This window comes from Ambystoma mexicanum, chromosome 6p (genome assembly GCF_040938575.1).
Source record: "Ambystoma mexicanum isolate Mex_15411 chromosome 6p, UKY_AmexF1_1, whole genome shotgun sequence".
Classification (NCBI taxonomy): Eukaryota; Metazoa; Chordata; class Amphibia; order Caudata; family Ambystomatidae; genus Ambystoma; species Ambystoma mexicanum.
In genome coordinates this window covers 1,516,565,867-1,516,587,763 of record NC_090935.1, presented here as the reverse complement: position 1 = coordinate 1,516,587,763, position 21,897 = coordinate 1,516,565,867, and the positions used below count along the sequence as shown (strand labels likewise).

General features: G+C 51.9%; 1 protein-coding gene across 2 annotated transcripts in view; it reads right to left on the bottom strand.

Moving 5' to 3' along the window:
• Window positions 1–8,442, bottom strand: part of LOC138510595 (metalloprotease TIKI1-like) — a 367,802-nt gene extending 359,360 nt beyond the window's left edge. The window contains exon 1 of one of the 2 annotated variants that reach the window (XM_069626362.1): window positions 8,035–8,442. In XM_069626362.1, the coding sequence (XP_069482463.1) occupies window positions 8,035–8,142 (108 nt within the window). In that variant the 5' untranslated portion in view covers window positions 8,143–8,442. The remainder of the gene's footprint in view (window positions 1–8,034) is intronic. The other variant, XM_069626361.1, reaches the window with a different exon arrangement.
• Window positions 8,443–21,897: the final 13,455 nt, after the last annotated feature.

Genomic DNA, 21,897 nt, shown 5'->3' with positions numbered 1-21,897 from the left:
ATACCACTGCGGTAATCCACCTAAAAAGGCATCCGCTTGCTCCCTCACTCCTCGTTGCCCCCTGCCCGCCCAACCCGGCACCCCCGTAATGGCAGGGTTTTTGTCTCTGTTAATGTCAGTCATCTAGCCACATCAACTGAAATGCCTGTTTCAATGGTTGTTAGTGGAAAGGCGCAGGCAGCACCTGAAGTGTTGATTGGTAACAGAAGTCAATTGGGTGAACTGGGTAAGGTAATGACAGTGGATGTCCCACTATCCAGTCATCCAGTGGATGAGAAGAGGCATTTGCAGGGGAATCCTGTTAAGGCGATGGTCTCTTTATGTAAAAAATCTAAAAATATTAAAAATATCCCTAAATCCAAGAATAGGGTTTGAGAAAGTTCTTGCAATGTTTAACAACTAAATGAGGTGACCTTAGTGACCCAGGGAGTGCTTCGCCTTTGGCTAGTGAGGCCAGGTTGTCTGACCTCCCAGCGGGGAAAATGCCGATGGTGTCTTGGAGCAGAGCCCGATTGCCAAGGTGATAACCATGCCAGCCAGTAGGTCAGCTCTGAATACAGGATCTTGTAATCAGAAGAACATGCGGGCAAAAATAATAAAAACAAAAAACAAAACCCTTTTGGCAATGGGGAAAAATGCTATTACACATTTTTTAAACCTGTTGCTACACCGTTGGCCTCTAATATGGATGAACTGGACCAGAGTATTCTTACGATCTATACAGAATATGAGGTTGAGGAGAAGGTGGTTATGCAGTCGTTTGATCACATAACAATAATAATAATTGTGTGAATTGTGTTAAATGCCAAGACTGTGTAAACATCTTGCCTTGTGACTCACAATTGGTGAAGGGTGGCTCCCAGTCAGTTTTGCTTTATGTTTTATGTTGGAAATATTCGGTTCCAGGCCCTAAATATTAACCTTTTGGGGTGTATTGATGAAGAGGGTCTCACGGGTGGCTTGACTAAACTAGATTCAGGTATGAGGCGGGCCCAGCGCAGCTCTCCACCCTTCATACAAGATATTAGGTCCCTCGCTTATCAGTAAGGGAAGACGGGCCGGGAACCTGAGGATTTGTTTGAGGGTCGGACTGAGGGGTTCCATAGTGGGAGGCCTTCTATGAACACTTCGGGTCCCAGAGACAGGTTGAAGCCCTCTGATGTGTTAAGGCCTTCAGACAACCATTTTATAAAGTTGGACCCTGTGCATTTTGCTGGGCCGTCTAATTCCCATATTGTGTACATTAGTGATGGGGAGGGGTTGCCCCTTAATCGCCCCCATATCTTTTCACCGTTTAATGAGGTTCCAACACTCAGGTTGATACAGCTATCTGATATTTTTCAAGTGGAGTTTGTTAAGGACCACCCGGTGGATTTAATTAGGTTGCATTTCTACTCTAACATGGGTCGATCTGTGGTACTTTCTTTGGGATGCGATGTGTTTGAACATTTGGGGTAAATTGTGGGGCTGGGACTGTGTTGTCTACTATCAGACCGGAACAATTAGTGGAAACATCTAAAAGGTCCCCCTTAAAGATTAGTTTATGCCGTGAAGCCAATGCACTGCGCACTGTATATAATGTCGGTGGGAACAAAGGTGACCGCGTAAAAATGAAGAGTGTGGATTGGTCCGCCATTGTGTATTCCTTGCATTACGTCAAAGGTTTTGAAGAAAGTTAAACCGGCTGCTTAACCTGGCTATTTTTCGGAATGCTGGGGCCATTCACACCTTTATTTTTCCTAATTATTATGAGTATGGAAATGATTATGGAATCATCTGCTTCCAAGAAACTTGGTTGGAGACTGCGACCGTTATGGAGGGTTTCTCTATATGTGTGTCGAAGGCTTACAGAGGCCATAAGGGTAGACCGTTTGGTGGCCTTCTGTGCGCAGTCAAAAATATTGTTGGCTTTAAAATGTCTCCACTGCATTCTGGCTCACCAGAGATTTTGGTTGTGGGTTGAATTGGACAGGGTGGAATACAAGAATGTGTACATCCTGTATTTTAATCAATATATATGTGAATCCTGGCAAGACTATGTCAGAGAGATTTCTGCTAGTATTAACTGATCTATTAGCAAACTGGACGACGGACTGTGATTCATATTTTATCCCACCAAGATGCCATCAATCCCGGCGTATAGATCCTGCTAGAGTTCACAGCAGCTTACACATGGCCACACATTGCTTACTTATACACTGAATCCACACACTACATGGGAACAGAAGGGGATGCATTGATAGGAAGGACATCCTTCCAAAACGAGAGCTCACCCCTAATCATTGTTGGCCACTTCTTCTCAAACCCAAGCACACATATCTTTCGGGCCACACAAGCACCCCACGAAAGGCTCAACTGTATCAGTGTGGTTCTTCAACACCTATATGACCTCGAAGCACATATAAAAAAAAGCAGGCTGATGATTTTCCATCTGGTACTGGGGGATCTCCTCCTCCCTAACGGGGCTCCACGCTGGTTTTCTGCTAGCAAAGAATTGGGTTCAAAAGAATGTGCTTTGTTCACAAAGGATTGATGGACACTGGTCCCCAATTACTCAGCACTAGCAAGAGCAAACACATTCCTAGAAGGGTGGGCAGATGTGCTGTCCACCATCCACTCCTAAGTTCAAGAGGAATAGTTGTGGTTGGTGCTGGACAAGCATCGTTTTTTAATCTAAAATCTAGAATGAGCTGTCTTTGGATATTAGAGCAGAACGGACATTCACAAGATTCAAAGAAATCTGAAATCGTGTTTTTGTGGCCAGAGGTTGGACTAAAAGGCCCTCAATTGTGAGTTTTCATTGTGGGGCCTGTCATTTGCGCATACCAGCCTAACCCACTTGCATAATCCTAGCATTTCTTGTTAGGCTATAACAGTTACTCAATCTGGGTAGGTTTCCTTATCACTACAGAAAGGCCCTCGAGCTATGACTGTTGTTTCAATATCCCTTTTACAGAGCCACTCTAATCCTACTTTGAGTGACTGGTTTTCCTAGCGTTAAATGCATGTTGCCAGCCTTCAGTTCTTGCCTTATGTGAATCTTCATATGAGGCACGTGCTTTACTACTGCCTAGGAATAGAACTTGACATGTGCCTGTTTCCAACTGTTAATTTTGCTCTCCTTGCACAGACTTCATAGCAGTTCATTGCAATTTGGCATGTTACAAAACGTTGAATAAATAAATAAACAAATAAACAAACAAATAAATAAATAAATAATGCATCTGGCTCTGCAACGAAGATTCCGAGATTTTGATGTGACTTGGGGAGAAAAGTACAGCCACTGAAAAGAAATACCACACTTCTGTGCAGGATACAAAAGTGTGTGGACCTTGACTATGTTCATCTGAATAGTTCAAAACCCAAGGTGATAGTTTTCAGTACAGACGGCATTGATTGCCATTCAACTGCCCTTCTTCCTTGGACTCATCACAGAGCTCACCACCATGTAAGTCTTTAAATCTAGGGGTCCTACTTGATAAAGACGTGTGCCCCCTCCCACTGTTTGCAGAAAGGTACAGCAAGGAATCACGTATCACTGATGCACTTGGTACCCACGAATTCCATATGCATAGCTCATTATAGACCCTATATAATCCAGCACAGCGTCAGTACCATTTTTTCGCACACAGCCAATCAATCCATGCTTTATTACAATCTACAGAGTCCTAACGAGACTACTGAGCTCATGAGCCACAGTGAACATAACCAAGTGGTTATTGATTTTTAAATGCTTTCACATAGACTGTGGGCCTGATTTACAGAAGCCTTTGTCAATGGGAAAACCCAGTTGAAAAACGCTTTGTAAATCAGACACATAGGGGTTTCACCGAAGACCATTACTTTTCCCTGAATATGGTGAATTAACCTGCACTCAAGAAATATAACCCACATACCTTGCTCCGTTGTCTGACAACTCTTTTATTCAATGAGATAATGGCCCGCCCTACGAGTGAGCTAGTTCGGAAACAAGGTGCCGGTAATAAAGTTATCGGTAACAGCATGATCATAGATTGCCTATCTTAGCTTGTGTGTCATGCAACTGGTTTGCAACGGTGCCCTGGTTCCTCAGGGTTTAGGCGCTTTACAAATGAAAAAATAAATAAATTAAAGAAATAAACATTGCTTGCACCTTTTCCGCACAGGCTCCCTTCAAGTCTGCCAGTAGGAGCTGTGAACTACCAGCAGGCCCAACCTGCCAGGGCTTCATCGGGCGGTGGAAATGGTAAGCTGAGGTTGCCGGACGGCTGCCGGCCTACCAGCAAACCCGTAATGAGGGACAGTGTTAACCTGTACCTTGATGGCTCCACTCCTGTAAGCTTAGCCTAGGCGACTCAACCATAGTGACGTGTATATGACAAATACTTCTATTTAGTCCAGGTGAAATAGCCATTATAGGAGCTGAAGGCGCAAGGCTCAGTGTGCCCCAGGAAATAAGATTGTGAGGTTCTGCGTTCTGTAATGTTCTGAGTCACCTGGGGAACTCTGCACTGTTTTGGAATTAGAACAATATGTGGACTACATATAAAAGCAATTGAAATGACATGATTTGAAATGTGAACACTGACAGGAGGTTACTGTCCTGTGGTGGAATTAGGGTATAATTGAAGTGCCAACTTTTGTACTTTACTGTAAATTTCCTTTATAAATGTTATTGATAAAGGAAATGTATTTCGATATTTATTTAATGTTGATGAATCCGAATTATTGAGTGGCCAAGCACCTTGGTTATCAAAGCACATCCCAACTGCATGTCATGCTTTTTCAGAATACAGTTAAACATTAAGGATATATGTATATAGCAGAGAATGTGGTAAATGTTGCTTCTGAATGCTGCATGTGCATCTAATGTTTGCTCTTCATGTGCCCTTGGCCATCACGTTTAACTAATGTAACCTTACACCATGTGAAATGTGCATGAACTAGAAGGATACAAAATAGTTAATTTGCTAAATGCATTTTATCGAATTGAATGCAGTGTGGCTGAATAGTGATTGCAGAGGAGGTCTGCTGCAATTTATGATTGCATGGTTCACGTGTGTGCATTTTATACACCTTGAAAGTAATGAATGAATTGAAATGAAATGGAACACTTTCGGCTTTACTATTCTCTAAAGCCAAACACAGGTGCTCTTCTAAATGGCTGCACTGGGCCACAGATTATTTACTTGTAGCGCTCCAGCAGTGGCACGTTTCCAGTCACAGTTTTTGTGTTGGCAACAACTTCTTTAGGAGGCTTCCTGCAACTCATTTTTATTCATTTATTTATTTATTTATAGCAACTAACACCGCTGTTGCTGATAGAGAATGGATACAAATAAAAGTGTATGGGCTGCATTTACAAACGCGTTTTTTCAATAGGATTTTTTCACTGAAAAGCGCCTTTGTAAATCAGGCCCTATTAGTTGGTTTTATGAGTGGTGTCGCTTTTACCGGTACCCTGTCCTGTCATCTTCTATCATTTGTAATTCTACCTGAATTGTGTCTTTGGTCTGCACCAGGAGGACCTCGCATTCAGAAAGCAGGTGTGCGCGTCTGTGTTTCGGGTTGCACCACTCTGCATCCAGCGAATGTTTCTAGAATGGTTTGAGGGGGTGGGTCTGAACAGGTAGTAAAGCGTTCATCTGCAGAAGCAATTCAAAGGTGGAAAACGTTGAGAAGGGTGCAATTATGCTGTACTAAAGTGACTGTAAGTTACATCTCTAGGCTATGAACAACATCTACATGTCCAAAGAAAGTGACTAAAGCAATATGAACCGATTGTTACATCCAGAGTTAGGGAAGGAAAAAAGAAGTTGTGGGAGTCCTGCAAGGGCTGGGGAGAGTGGCAGGGAGAGGGTCACCAATGGCGAAGGTGAAATGTTTCAAAGAAGGAGGCTCCTTCCCTTGTACATGGTGTAAAGTGGTACAGGTATGCCCGTGACACAGCTGCGTCTGTTGCTTTTAATAGGCGTGCATGCATCACAAGTCAAAAGGTCAAAGGGTGGGTCAATGGCATCATGTGAAGACTAGGCCAAGACTTTCAATAGTTATCATAATGTAATGTTGCCATGGGTAGAACATAGCAACAGTAGATCGGCCACCTTCTCTGGGCATTGACCAGTTGTGCATGTAATGAAAATGTTTGGAGACCAAATAAGCACCCGAACCCAGGACTCAAGAGCTATCTCCTAAACATCTTAAGACACACCTTTTAGTGAGCCTCTAGAAGGCTACCCATGGTGTGATACTTGTTTGGAAGCTGGAGAAATGTGCACAGTAGAGTCGCACTCTGGCCCATATTCTACTCGCATTTTAGAGTAGGGAAAAATAACTGAACTTTTTGTGAGGTAAATCTGGAGTGCGAGGTGGGCATGGGAACACTCGAGGGACGGATCTCTAGTGCTGCTACCTCTGCACCCTAAATACCAGGGCAGCCCAGTTTTGGGTTCGAGGCCTGTCGCATGACCCACAAACGACGGTTGCATGTTCTGCACTGGGTTCAACTAAATGCGCAGTTTGTTTTTACTTCCGGCCCATGTTTGCAAGGAGAGGCAGCACCTACGAGAAGCCTGCTCACATTTGGACTTCGGCAATGGAAAACGAGCAGAATAACTGCGCGAGAAAGCGGTTTCAAGCCGACACATCTTCACTTTAAGTTTTGTGTATTGCACATCCATGGAACTAACGCAGCTATTTTTGTCCTCTCTTGTGTCAGAAAAATACAAAGACACCCGGGCGTATTCACTGCGTGTGCACCTTATTGCAACAGACTCCCAGCGTGTGAGTGTAAAATAGCACTGCCAAGTAAGTCGTTTTCTGTGGGACTTGGTGAGTTTGAACAGCCTCCCATGGAATGAGTGAAACGGTTGCTTTTCATCTCAGTGAAGTAATATTTTCTTGACTGGACTCGCCTTACTCAGACGGCTCCCGCGGGCTCGTAATGACACGGGCACCCCTCATTCAGGCACACAACACGCTCTGCTAATTCCGTTTGTGGAGATTTAAGGGAGTGGGATTCATTAAAACATTTTGAGTAAAGAGCAAATGTTTGCGCGAATGTAAATGAAGCATTAATGGGTTGTGTTTGGAGAGTGGGGTTTGTTCTGATCACTGGCGAGAGGGTGGCAGGGTCAGGGGCTGTAAACAGAGTGATTGGCACAGGGGTGAGCGCTGCGGCAAAGTAAACACTGCAAAGAAAAGACTGAGCAAACAGCAGCGCGGAACACTACACATATCTTTATCACTGCCCCACGGGGCGTCATCACCCGCGCTCTAAAACCCATCAGCTCGCAATTGGCACATCTACCAAATCCATCTACTCCCATCAGTAGCCCCAATCGGCGGCAAGCTCTCTCTTCCTGCTCGGCGACACTCGCTTCGCGAATTTCCAGGGAACTTCGCCATGTGTGAGACGCTTCCCCACCGGCAGAAGCAACCCGTGTTCTCCGGCAAGTGAAAAGACATTGTTCAAAGAACACTTTACAATTCACAGGGCTGCCTTTTTTGACAGTTAACTTTCTCCGGACGGCTGGAAGGCAAAACTTGTAGGACAAGTTTGCCCCTCTCTGGAGTGAATAGAAGCCAGACATTTCACAGAAATACTGAAAAGCAGCGAGCCTGGGGGAGGGGAGGGAGGGGAGGTGGCGAGCCGCTTGCATTTTATCAGTTCAAAGAAGTGGGTTCCCACCGCAGAGAAAGGAAAGAAAAACAACTGCTTAATGCTCCGAGGGGCGAGGAAGAAAAGGCAGAGTACAAAAGAAAACACGTTACACTCTTGCTGTTAACTCGGGAGAGAGTCGGTTGAGGCAAACTTTACCGACTCACAGGAGATGGAAAAGGTTCTGTGTTGGCCCACTGGTACTTCATCACACTAAATACACGAATAAAAACGCGGCAACACGTGACACACGTACACAAACCCATTTTAAAGAAGAAAGGCTCAGTCATCCCCACACGGCTGCATCTCACTTTGCACGTTAGCATCTAAACAGTTACATCTAAAGCACGTTCCGTGGCGCACCAAAAGGACGTGGTCCCTTTGCTGTAACTTACTTTCTTGTTCAGTAGGCAGTTCGCAGGGTCCCGGAACCTCTTGGGGTTTGCGCCGGCCAGCATTATCAGGCATCCTTGCAGTAAACAATTCCAACTGACGACCCTCATCGCTCACACGGACGGGGCAGAAAACGGTGCAAACATGTGTGCAGCCAGAAGGAAGAAAAGTAGTCAGAGCCTGGAAAGCATTCGTAAAACTTGTGTGGAGCAGGCAGCCGAGCAGCAGCGTGCCCTGGCCAGCAGGTACACGAGATCCATTTCTGTCCTTAGTCCTCTTCCTGTGCACTGACAGTGTGTTCTCCCTAATCCCGGCTCAGACAGCAGCAGTCGCGTCCTCACCCTCGCAACACAACAGGAACTCTAGGGAGCCACACTCACGGCAACAAGTCTTAACAGGATTGCCCACCAGCCACTAGTTTCCCGGTTCAGTCATTTGCCAACTCCCCCTTGTGGTTGTCTAAAATTGCATGGAGAGATCCCCCCCCCCGCACCCCCTGAAAAGCACTTAACTCTGCAAACAGAATCCACATCGATACATTAGGGATGCAGCAATCACATCTTCCTGTAAGGAATGAATGGAATGATGACTATTTTTTTAATATGGACTTTAGAGGTATGACATTTTTATAGTGTGGAATACATAACCGATTTCAACGAACATTTTTTTGTTCTGGTTTATAGTTGCATACAACTCTTGGCAGTATGTTTTTCTTTGTCTGTCTTCTGTGTACTCTACCAGGAGATGGCACCGTAAGAAATGGTGCCCGCAAATCCATTCCCTGTGATGAATATGTTGCTGCGACACACGGGCATATGTAGGCAAAAACCCGCATGTTTGACACACGCCCCGTTGAACGAAGGAGCTGCACTGATTCAGAATGCACATGGGCACTCTTATTAAACTGCACCATGTATATTTTTCAGTATGTATGTCTTTAATGATTTTGCTGTCATCCGTAGAATTGGTTACGTCATATTACATTAGATCATGTAATCAGTGCTACCGGGATCCCTCGCATCTCGACAATGTTGCGCCTAGGGCAAAACACCCGAATAACCCCCACTCCACGCCGCTACTCTATGGCTACTCTAAGCTACTCTAAACTGCATTGCCTCTCCAAAACCATTAAGCGCCCGATTCATGGAATGTGGCGCAGAAATTGCGCAAGGCCCGTGTGCCGAGAAGGAGCCTGCGGGAGCCGTGGCGCAGAAAAAAAATGGCACCATGCATATTCATCGATTTCAAGAGGCATTACTAGCCGTCGCGCAAATAACAACAAGCTGCACGAGGAACGGCCCTAACACACCCCCAACGTGCCGCCAACATGCCCCCACGCACACCAAAAAGCAAGTTAAAGCACTAACACAGTGCAAGCCTCCGCGCCATCCCTGACCCAGCATCCAGCATCCCAGAGAAAATGGAAGACAAAACCTTGCATTCCCAGCCCGTACCCCAGCCAAATTGCTCGACAAAACCTTGCAATCCCTGGCCGTACCCCAGTGTAATTGCGCGACATCACCTCGCAATCCCAGGCCGCACCCCATCGAAATAGCCTGACAACACTGCGCAATCCCAGGCCGCAGCCTAGAGAAAACACATACCCTACCTCGCAAGCCCAGGCCGTATACCAACGAAATTGAGCAACAACACCTCGCAATCCCAGGCCACACCCCAGAGAAAACGCATGCCCTCCCTCGCAAGCCCAGGCCGTACCCCAGCAAAATCACACATCAACACCTTGCAATCCAAGGCCACACCCAAGATAAAATGCTTGCCCACCCCCCACAGGCAGCCCCCTCCAGAAGGGACACCAGCCCCCCTCACCTGTGATACCCCGCGCAGGCAGCTCCCGCCAGAAGGGACACCACCCCCCAACCCCCCTCACCTGTAACACCCCCTGCAGGCAGCCCCCTTCAGAAGGGACATCCCCACAGGAAGCCCCCTCCAGACTGAACAATACCCCCAACCCCCCCTCACCTGTGACACCTCCTGCAGGCAGCCCCCTCCAGAAGGGACACCATCCCAGCCCCCCTCACCTTTGACACCCCCTGCAGGCATCCCCCTCCAGAAGGGACACCACACCCCAGCCCCCCTCACCTGTGACACCCCCTGCAGGCAGCCCCCTTCAGAAGGGATATCCCCCACAGGAAGCCCCCTCCATACTGAACAATACCCTCAAACCCCCCCCTCACCTGTGACACCTCCTGCAGGCAGCCCCCTCCAGAAGGGACACCACACCCCAGCCCCCCTCACCTGTGACACCCCCAGCAGGCAGCCCCCTCCAGACTGGACACCACCCCCCAGCCCACCTCACCTGTGACACCCCCGCAGGCAGTCCCCTCCAGAAGGGACACCACCCCCAGCCCCCCTCACCTGTGAAACCCCCTGCAGGCAGCCCCCCCAGAAGGGACACCACTCCCCAGCACCCCTCACCTGTGGCACTGACTGCAAGCAGCCCCCTCCAGAAGGGACAGCACCCCCCAACCCCCCTCACCCGTAACACCCCCTGCAGGCAGCCCCCTTCAGAAGGGATATCCCCCACAGGAAGCCCCCTCCATACTGAACAATACCCTCAAACCCCCCCCTCACCTGTGACACCTCCTGCAGGCAGCCCCCTCCAGAAGGGACACCACACCCCAGCCCCCCTCACCTGTGACACCCCCAGCAGGCAGCCCCCTCCAGACTGGACACCACCCCCCAGCCCACCTCACCTGTGACACCCCCGCAGGCAGTCCCCTCCAGAAGGGACACCACCCCCAGCCCCCCTCACCTGTGAAACCCCCTGCAGGCAGCCCCCCCAGAAGGGACACCACTCCCCAGCACCCCTCACCTGTGGCACTGACTGCAAGCAGCCCCCTCCAGAAGGGACACCCCCCACAGGCAGCCCCTCCAGAAGGGACACCACTCCCCAGCCCTCCTCATCTATGACACCCCCCGCAGGCAGACCTCTCCAGAAGGGACATCAGCCCCCCTCACCTGTGAACCCCCCTGGAGGCAGCCCCCTCCAGAAGGGATACCCCCACAGGCAGCCCCCTCCAGAAGGGACAGCACCCCCTATCCCTCCTCACCTGTGACACCCCCCGCAGGCACCCCCCTCTAGAAGAAACACCACCCCCCACACCCCCTCACTTGTGACAGCCCCCGCAGGCAGCCCTCTCCAGAAGGGATACCCCCACAGGCAGCCCCCTCCAGAAGGAACACCATCCCCTATTCCCCCCTCACCTGTGACACCCCCCGCAGGCAACCCCCTTCAGAAGAAACACCTCCCCCGCCCCCCCCCCTCACCTGTGACACCTCCTGCAGGCAGCCCCCTCCAGAAGGGACACCATCCCAGCCCCCCTCACCTGTGACACCTCCTGCAGGCAGCGCCCTTCAGAAGGGACACCAACCCCCAGCCAACCTCACATGTGGCACCCCCCGCAGGCAGTCCCCTCCAGAAGGGACACCACCCCCAACACCCTCACCTGTGAAACACCCTGCAGGCACCCCCCTCCAGAAGGGACACCACTCACCAGCCCCCCTCACCTGTGACATTGACTGCAGGCAGCCCACCCAGAAGGGACACCCCCACAAGCAGCCCCCTCCAGAAGGGGCATCAGCCCCCCTCACCCATGACACCCCCAGCAGGTAGCCCCCTCCAGAAGGGATACCCACACAGGCAGCCCCCTCCAGAAGGGACACCACCCCCTATTCCCCCTCACCTGTGACACCCCCCGCAGACAGCCCCCTCCAGAAGAAACACCAACCCCCGGCCCCCTCACTTGTGACAGCCCCGCAGGCAGCCCCCTCCAGAAGGGACACCATCCCCCAGGATCCCTCACCTGTGACACCCCCAGCAGGCAGCCCCCTTCAGACTGGACACCATCCCCCAGCCCATCTCACCTGTGACACCCCCTGCAGGCAGTCCCCTCCATAAGAGACACCACCCCCTTCCCCCCTCACCTGTGAAACCCCCTGCAGGCAGCCCCCTCCAGAAGGGACACCACTCCCCAGCCCCCCTCACCTGTGACACTGACTGCAGGCAGCCCCCTCCAGAAACGACACCCCCCCACAGGCAGCCCCCTCAAGAATGGACACCAATCCCCAGCCCTCCTCATCTATGACACCCCCCGCAGGCAGCCCTCTCCAGAAGGGATACCCCCACAGACAGCCCCCTCCAGAAGGGACACCACCCCTATCATTCCTCACCTGTGACACCCCCTGCAGGCAGCCCCCTCCAGAAGAAACACTACCCCCGCACCCCCCTCACTTGTGACAGCCCCCGCAGGCAGCCCTCTCCAGAAGGGATACCCCCACAGGCAGCTCCCTCCAGAAGGGACACCACCCCCTAACCCCCCTCACTTATAACACCACCTGCAGGCAGCCCCTTCAGAAGGGATACCCCCACAGGCAGCCCCCTCCAGAAGAAATACCACCCCCTGCCCCCTCACCTGTGACACCCCCTGCAGTCAGCCCCCTCCAGAAGCGACACCACCCTCCAACCCCCCTCACCTGTGACACCCCCAGCAGGCAGCCCCCTCCAAACTGGACACCCCCCCCAGCCCACCTCACATGTGACACCCCCCACAGGAAGTCCCCTCCAGTAGGGACACCACCCCCAACCTTCCTCACCTGTGAAACACCCTGCAGGCAGCCCCCTCCAGAAGGGATACCACTCCCCAGCCCCCCTCACTTGTGACACTGACTGCAGGCAGCCCCCTCCAGAAGGGACACCCCCATGGGAGCCCCCTCCAGAAGGGACACCCCCATGGCAGCCCCCTCCAGAAGGGACACCAGTCTCCAGCCCTCCTCATCTATGACACCCTCCACAGGCAGCCCCCTCCAGAAGGGACACCACTCTCCAGCCCTCCTCATCTATGACACCCCACGCAGGCAGCCCCCTCCACAAGGGACACCCCCATGGCAGCCCCCTCCAGAAGGGACACCACTCTCCAGCCCTCCTCATCTATGACACCCCCCGCAGGCAGCCCCCTCCAGAAGGGACACCACTCTGCAGCCCTCCTCATCTATGATACCCCCCGCAGGCAGCCCCCTCCAGACTGGACACCACCTCCCAGCCCCACTCAACTCTGACACCTCCGCAGGCAGTCCCCCCACAGTCAGCCCCTTCCAAAAAGGACACCACCCCCTATACCACCTCACCTGTGACACCCCCCCCCCGCAGGCACCCTCCTCCAGAAGGGACACAACCCCCAAGCACCCCTCCACTGTGACACCCCCACAGGCAGCCCCGTCCAGAAGGGACCCCCCCACAGGCAGCCCCCTCCAGAAGGGACACCACCCCCAGCCCCCCTCACCTGTGACACCCTCCACAGGCAGCCCCCTTCAGAAGGTACACCACCCTAGCCCTCCTCACCTGTGACACCCCCAGCAGGCAGCCCCCTCCAGACTGGACACCACCCCCCAGCCCACCTCGCCTGTGACACCCCCCGCAGGCAGTCCCCTCCAGAAGGGACACCACCCCCAGCCCCCCTGACCTGTGAAACCCCCTGCAGGCAGCCCCCTCCAGAAGGGACACCCCTCCCCAGCCCCCCTCACCTGTGACACTGACTGCAGGCAGCCCCCTCCAGAAGGGACACCCCCACAGGCAGGCCACTCCAGAAGGGTCACCACTCCCCTCACCCGTGACACCCCCTGCAGGCAGCCCCCTCCAGAAGGGACACCCCCCACAGGCAGGCCCCTCCAGACTGGACACCACCTCCCGGCCCCCCTCAAATCTGACACCCCCCGCAGGCAGCCCCCCCCCAGAAAGGAAACCCCCCTCCAGCCCCCTCACCTGTGACATCCCCCGCAGGCACCCCCTCCAGAAGGGACACAGCCCCCAAGCCCCCCTCCACTGTGACACCCACCCAGGCAGCCCCCTCCACTGTGACACCCCCACAGGCAGCCCCCTCCAGAAGGGACACCATCCCCAGCCCCCCTCACCTGTGACACCCTCCACAGGCAGCCCCCTTCAGAAGGTACACCACCCCAGCCCCCTCACTGTGACACCCTCTGCAGGAAGCCCCCTCCAGAAGGGACACAGCCCCTAGCCCTCTTCACCTGTGACACCCCCTGCAGGCAGTCCCCTCCAGAAGGGACACCACTCCCCAGCCCTCCTCATCCATGACACCCCCCGCAGGCAGCCACCTCCAGAAGGGACACCAGCCCCCCTCACTCATAACACCCCCTGCAGGTTGCCCCCTCCAGAATGGACACCCCCCACAGGCAACCCCCTCCAGAAGGGACAGAACTCCCAATCCCCCCTCCACTGTGACACCCCCACACGCAGCCCCCTCCAGAAGGGACACCCCCCACAGGCAGCCCCCTCCAGAAGGGACACCACCCCCAGCCCCCCTCACCTGTGACACCCTCCGCAGGCAGCCCCCTCCAGAAAGGACACCACCCCCAGCCCCCCTCACCTGTGACCCCCCCTGCAAGCAGCCCCCTCAAGAAGGGACACCACCACCCAGCCCCCCTCCCCTTTGACCCCTCCTGCAGACCGCCACCTCCAGAAGGGACACCCCCCACAGGCAGCCCCCTCTGGAAGGGACACCACCCCCAAGCCCCCCTCACCTGTGACACCCCCCACAGGCAGCCCCCTCCAGAAGGGACACCAACCCCAGCCCCCATCACCTGTGATACCCCCCGCAGGCAGCCCCCTCCAGAATGAACACCACCCCCAAGCCCCCCTCACCTGTGACACCCCCTGCAGGCAGCCCCCTCCAGAAGGGCCACCACGCCCTACCCCCTCAGCAGTGACACCGCTCGCAGGCAGCACCCTCCAGATGGGACACCACCCACCAGCCCCCCTCACCTGTGACCCCCCTCAGGCAGCCCCCTCCAGAAGGGACACCCCCCAAAGGCAGTCCTCTCCAGAAGGGACACCAACCCCCAGGCCCCCTCATCTGTGACACTCCCCGGCGGCAGCCCCTCCAGACGGGACACCACCCCCCAAACCACCTCACCTGGACACCCCCCACATGCAGTACCCTGACAGTGTGACACATCACCACTGCAATAAATGTCTGTTGCCCACCTGAATGTCCGTTGTGTGACTGCACCATGAATTGCAACATGAACATGTATCCTGTAAATCCAACTGCAATCCCCGGAGGTCCATCCATGAGTGGAGCATCTGCTCACACACCCTTTCAGGCCTTAATCATCCCCCTACATACACATGTGAGTGCAAAAACATGTGCATGATGCCCATCACGCATTGCCATGGCATTAAAGCACAGTGGCAGAATGTGTGCCCACGACAGACACAACCATACCAAAACGTGTTGCAAGATCCACAAACAATGGGCGGGCGTATCACAGCCTGAGCATGAGTGATCTGGGTGGCAAAATACCTGTCAGGGAACTATCACATGACCGCTCCATGCATGGGTGATGGTAGGGCATCAGAGAGAGCATGACTCACAGAGACTGGTGAATTGTGCAGCCAATCTGGAGTATTAAATATGTACCACTACTGCATCCCAGTGTTAGAGGTTGACCGACACATTAGGGAAGGCTTTGTGTGATTGCACATGCTGGTGAAGGTGTATGAACGACATGTGTTTTACACAGCAATAACAAAGTAATGTGCTATGACAGAGACCATGGAACACTCCCACAGTGAGCCCACCACCCTCCACCTCAACCACAGTGATGTCAAACACAGAGTGATGCAGCATAGGTCAATGCAAATCCAAATAGACAGTGCACACACATTTGTCTGATTAACATACCACCACATGTCAGGCACATGTGCCTCTTGCCATCCGCAACCATCCCAGCAACAATAATAGACAAGCATGCACGCAACTAGACACCTGATTTGCAGTGGAGAAATGCACTGGCTCAAAATCGAACTAGCAAACAGGCTGACACACAAACGAACTGCACGAAGCGTGGAATTTTACAAAAAAAAATGATATATATTGAATAAATATGTACATGAAAAATGTCCAAATGAAGCTTAAAGGTGTCCAGTTAAAAATTGCCAAAAAAATAAAATCCTAATGCCTAAATAACTATATAGAGTAAAAAAGGGGAAGGAATGTCAGAAAAGCCTTGGGAAAACAATAAATAAATAAAGGAAACCTACACCTACATAACTATATACACAGGCAGCGGGCTAGTCCACTTCCTCATCTCCATTCTGGCTCAGTCTCTCCACCAGGGCTTCGTCCAGCGCCACATCTTCTTCTCCCAGGTGGGCCTCTGTTGTTGCCTGAAGGGCTTGCAGGGCCTCCAGCATATGTATATCTATCACCTCCTCTTCCCTGCAAGTGGCCAAGTTGCCTCCAGGATGGCAGCCCGCCTCTTTGCCCGACGCAGCGCAATCTTGGCCCTTGCCAAAACACTCTCTTGTCCCTGAGCCTGCTGCCTCTCTGCTCCTATTCGCTGTCCATAGCGCCTGAACGCAGTAGACATCCTTTCGCTGAGGGTCACATGTTCCTCCTGCCTCACATCGTGCACCTGGCCCCTTTCGGTGTTGGGCCCTGAGATATGTAGCCTCCTTCTCAATGCCTGCTGCTGCCACAGTGCCCGGTGCCTCCTTCTTGTGTGCACACTCTGGGCTGTAGACAATACCTGGGGGTGTACGGCCCGTGCCCTGCTTCTGGGTGCCTGCTGTCCCTCCATTGCCGGGGCCCTGTCAGTGCCTGGGTAGGCACAGTGACCACCTCAGCCGATTGACCTCCGACTCCCAACTCAGGCAGGGATGTTGGCTCCACCAGACTGGGCAATCTGGGTCGGACTGGTGCACAGGGGCGCCTGGTGGTATCTGAGCCAGAAGGCACCCCAGAGTACAACTGGCACACAGAGGAGGAAGAGAAGGAGGGGTCACATTAATGAACAGCCCATGCAGCACAAACCGGAACAGGCATGTTGCAAGCCAGCTGATGAGGTGGCATACCTCATTGTGATGACATTCAAGCAGTCTATGTGTAGCCTGCACATCATCGCGGATGACGGCTGTACGCCTCGCCGCCCCGGCCTGCAGGGGTAGCACATAGTCCTGAATGGCAACAGCAGGTGGTAAGGGGGAGTCGGTCTGTGTGGACACAGCCGACACCAGGGGCTGGGACTAGGTGGAGGCATCCCGGCAGGCGCATACAGCTGCCTCCGCTGGCCCAGGGTCAAGATTATGCACAGGCACATCCATGTGGCCTGCACAGCCTCATGCCCCAGGGACAGGACTGCAGTAGTCACGCCCACCTCAACACCCCACCTGACCTTAATGGCTGTGCATCATCGGCGACCTCCTCCCCCTTCCCCCGCCAACCTGGATGGCTCCATGGTGTCTTCCGCAATGGATGGCCCCGGTGTGGCATCACCTGTCCCCTCGCTGCTGAGGAGTGCACTCCCACCTTCGCCCTCTTGGAGTTACCCCTAGCAGCATTGCCCGAAGGTCCCAGCGTGGCCCCAGACAACTCGCTCCCCGAAGATGTGCTCTCATGGGGCGTGGCTGGGCCTTTTGCCTCTGCCTGGTGGAGGCATCCCTGTGGCCATGCTCCACAGCACTGGTTCCGCCCTCTTCATCAGATGCAACTCTGGAAAAGGAGACACAGAACAGAAACATCAATGCACTGCTCAAACGTGTGCGTGGCAATACCAACATTCACATAAACATGACTAGTCAAGGGAACAACCATCATCCTCCACCCCCACACCCTTGAACCTGCAATCCACATCCATGCAGATACATGTGTGCCTATCACTTCCATCATTCACATCAGGCTACATGACACTCTCATAACCAAGCAATTGCATATGCTAGACACATATGCATCATATGCACATACATAAGCCATACTAAACCTCCTTGTGACAGGCTCTTCCAACACAAACCTTCTCCCTCTGCCCCCCCACCACTCAACCTCCTCATTCCTCCTTCTTCTCCTTCGCCCCTGTCTCGTTGTCATCTCCAGGAAGGTCTCATCCAAAAAGGTGAGCCCATGCTCATCCAGAACCATCTCTTTGTTGCTGTTACGTTTCCATCATCCTGCAAACACTCCCTTGTGCCCCCTCCTTACAATACCATCTGCAGAGCCTTCCTGCACAGCCAACTACTGCCCCATTTCAATCACCACCTTCCTGGGGAAACTGCTTGAGAAGTTTTACCTCCCCCAAATGGACGCACATGACGCACTTGTTGGCATTCTACATGTACACCAGTGTGGATTCCAACCTTCCTGAGCCACAAACACTACTCTCCTGAACACCCATGAACAACTGGTAGCATCCCTCAATTCATAATCCACTGCCATCCTCATCCTCCTTGATATCTCTTCTGCATTTGACACAGTGAAGCATTCCATCATCATTAAAATGCTCCATGAGCGGACATTGGACTGGCTTTGCTCATTCCTAACAAACCATTCCTACTAAACCATTCTGTGCACTTTCTCCTACCATACTTCTTCCTCCACCTGTGGTGTCCCACAGGTCTCCATTCTTTTGGCATGCATCTTTAACATATACATTTCCCTGCTGCAATGCTTCATTGACTCATTCTCCCACAAATTCCAGTGCTATGCTGACGACACAAAACTCTTCAGCAAAGTTCCTACTGACACACTTGCACCTTCATTCACCCTGACTGCCTCTCCGCCATCCTGGACTGGTGCACTGCAAATTACCTCGGCATGTACGCCATCCTTATTGGAAGTCTCCCTATTGGATCACCTGCAGCCTACTTCTTCCAATCACTGCATCCTTCCTCCATGGGCTCACCCCCTGCCCTCTCATCTGAGGCCGGAAATCGTAGAGTCAACTTGGACTCCCCCTTTCCTTCATCCCTCATATTCTGCACATTGTCAAGAAGTCCCACTTTCAGCTATTTCTCCTCATAGTAACTGCACCCTTCAACACCTTAGCCAAGAGAATCAATGTTACCCATATGCTGGTTCTCTCCAGGCTACACTACTGCAACAGCATCCTCCTTATTGTTTCTTGGTCCACCCTGCGACCCCTCCAGTTTACCCAGATCAGGGCAGCCAGACTTATCATTGGCCTCAGGCCCAGGTACTGCATCTCTCATGCACTGCAAAGCCTTCAGTGGCTCACAGTCTCAGCTCAGATTACATTGTAATCCCTGTGTATCATCCAGGGGGCTATCTGTGGGTGGGTACCACCCTATCTTTAAAGCTTCCTGATCAAATACTGACCTTCTAGACTCCTGTGTTCCTCTGGCAGCAACTACCTGCGTGTGAAGCACTTTGGTACAGAAAGGGCTGTTGGTGTATCCATTTCCTCTGCATGCTGGCTTCTGAGTTATGGCCTTGCTCTCCCTCTGCATCTTGAGCAGGACCTCCTTAAGTTCCCAATAAGGCTCAGGTCCTTTCTCTTCGCCTCTTCATTCTCCCCCTCTCTTCCATGCTAATCATACAGTAGCATGCTTGATGTGCCGGGCCATTATGTGCCCTCTGGGCCCTGACTCCCCACGTGTATTATCAAAGCAACTGTGTATATACTGCACTTGCTCACGCTCAGCATCACCACGGGAGGTTGTACTTAGTTTATCTTTTAATTTCTTAGCACTTCACCGCAAGCTGTTCTCCATGAACAAAGCCGATCCTTTTCCCTTGCCACCCTCCCCTGTACACTTGCACGTTGTGAACACTCACAAGGCAAAGTTGGTTTATCTCCCCTCCCAGTTATTGACATGATTTGTTATATTGATTCTATTATTTATCTCTGTTAGTAATTGATTGTCTAATTTACCCTGCCCCCCCCCGGGTTCCCTGTGTGCAATTAGAAATAATTTTTGTAATTCTATGAGTGCCTAACAAATGACCAATACATTAGCTTAGTGATAATGTGCTCCCATGACTGTGTTCAGTGCACTGTCCCAATGCTACTCAGGTGGTGGTATGCCTTATCATGTCATTGGTAGTGTTCCAGGGCTGTACCAGCATTTTGCGGTGATCAATTATCTGCATATGCCGGTCCGATAGTACAGCGAGTAGAGCACTCGCTTTGACATTTGTGCAGAGCATGCTGACGCAGATTTGAATCCTGGCAGAGCCAAACTCGGCTTTTCATCCTTTCCGAGGTCAATAAATGAGCACCACACACCGTGGGTAATAATAAGCAGCACTCAAATGCATGGGGGTCCGTAGCGCTTTATAAATGCTAAATTGTTATTATTATATGTGCTTTCTTTTCAGCATGTTTACTAATGTGTTCATTGTGTATGTGCCATCGTCTAGTAAATGTGGATATGTGGCATGCACATTTGCTGCATGTCATTAGGGTGATAGGCAGCGTGGGAGATGTCAGTGTGTGTGTTTTGTGTGTTTGATTTGCATGCATTGTATGCTAGGACACATGTTGATGGTTGTCTTGTGTGTTGTTGTTTGCATGTGTTGTATGTCACTGAGGGGTGCCCGTGGGTCTTCATTTTGTTGGGGCATGTATCTGTTCGCTGCACTATGTTTCAGTTTGTTCTTTGTTTGCTGATCCTTCCATCAGGGAATGATGGCTATTTCATGGGATGAAATCTGTCTGTCAACTGCATGCCAGGGGGACATGTAAGATGTTCATGTATATTGATCGTTATGGAAGGTTCTAGAACTTGTGGGTCAATACTGCACTACCAAATAGGTAACATGTTTGCGCGCATCATGCACATTCCGGGACATGTGTGCATATATTACCAATTGTGCTTGTTGCAGTTTGTGTGCATGGGAATGGCTGAGGCCATGTATGAGTTGCAGCCCAGACATGTTAGTGGATTTATCGATGCTTACACATTTGACCGGTATGTTACGTACTCTGATCCACCGGAGCAGAAGGGGACACTACAGTGGGTATGGTGCACGATATAATTATCCTTTTACATTACATATGGGATGGTTTTGGTGAAACAGAGGTGATTGAATTGAATGGTTGCCATGGTGGTCATGGGGTACTCCCTCTTCAATGTGTTTCTTTTGGAAACACAAGATGAAATGTGGTTTAGTTCTAAGGGATGCACACAATTGAGCACTTCCAAGGGCATTTTCTCAGGGTGATTTTGTGGCCACTTTGGATTGGCCCATTGTCATCATTGAATGGCACCTGGGATGTAGTGCCTTGTGGGCACTCCACAGGGGTGTGAGGTTAGGTGAAATACGCTTGCACAAGCTGGGTACATGCAGCCTCTCCACATGTCCTTTGCCCAGCCATACGCAAGTGGTGGGCCTGTGGGTGTGGATGGGGTGCCACCACCATGTCCACCGGGACGCCACGCTGTGTTGCAACATTGTGCAGGACATATGCTGCCACAATGATCCTGCAGACTACTGGTGGTGTATATAGGAACACACCATCAGAGTGGTCAAGGGAGTGGAAACGTGACTTGAGCACTCCGAATGTGCGCTCCACTATGCCAGAGTTGCAATATGGGCAGTGTTCTATTTTACCTGGGCAGGTGTGTTGGGGTTGCATATTGGCGTCATCAAGTATTTGCACAGAGGGTAGGCACTGTCCCCTGTAGAGGTGAGAATGGTTGTCATTGTCATTTGTTGACAGTGTCTATTTGTCTGTGTGCAACGTGCATGAATGTGCATGGTCATTCCTACTCAACAATGAGCCATGTGTTGCCATGCTTCCCAGCTTCCATGTGTAGGGGGGACATCCTGAAGATGTAACTATCCTGGATGCTGCCAGGTTAGGTGCTGTCATTATTTCCAACACCTGGCGTAGGCAGCGTGACTACGTGGCCTGCGAAATGTCACCAACTATGGCGGTGGTCCGCTGGAATGAGCCAGTGGCCAAAAAATGAAGTACAGTGAGCACCTTTTGCAAGGGTCTCAGTGCTTGGGGGCACAGGGTGGGTGATGTAAGGTCATCTTTCCACTCGGTAACCAGGTCTACGATGATATGGGTGGGAACCTATACCT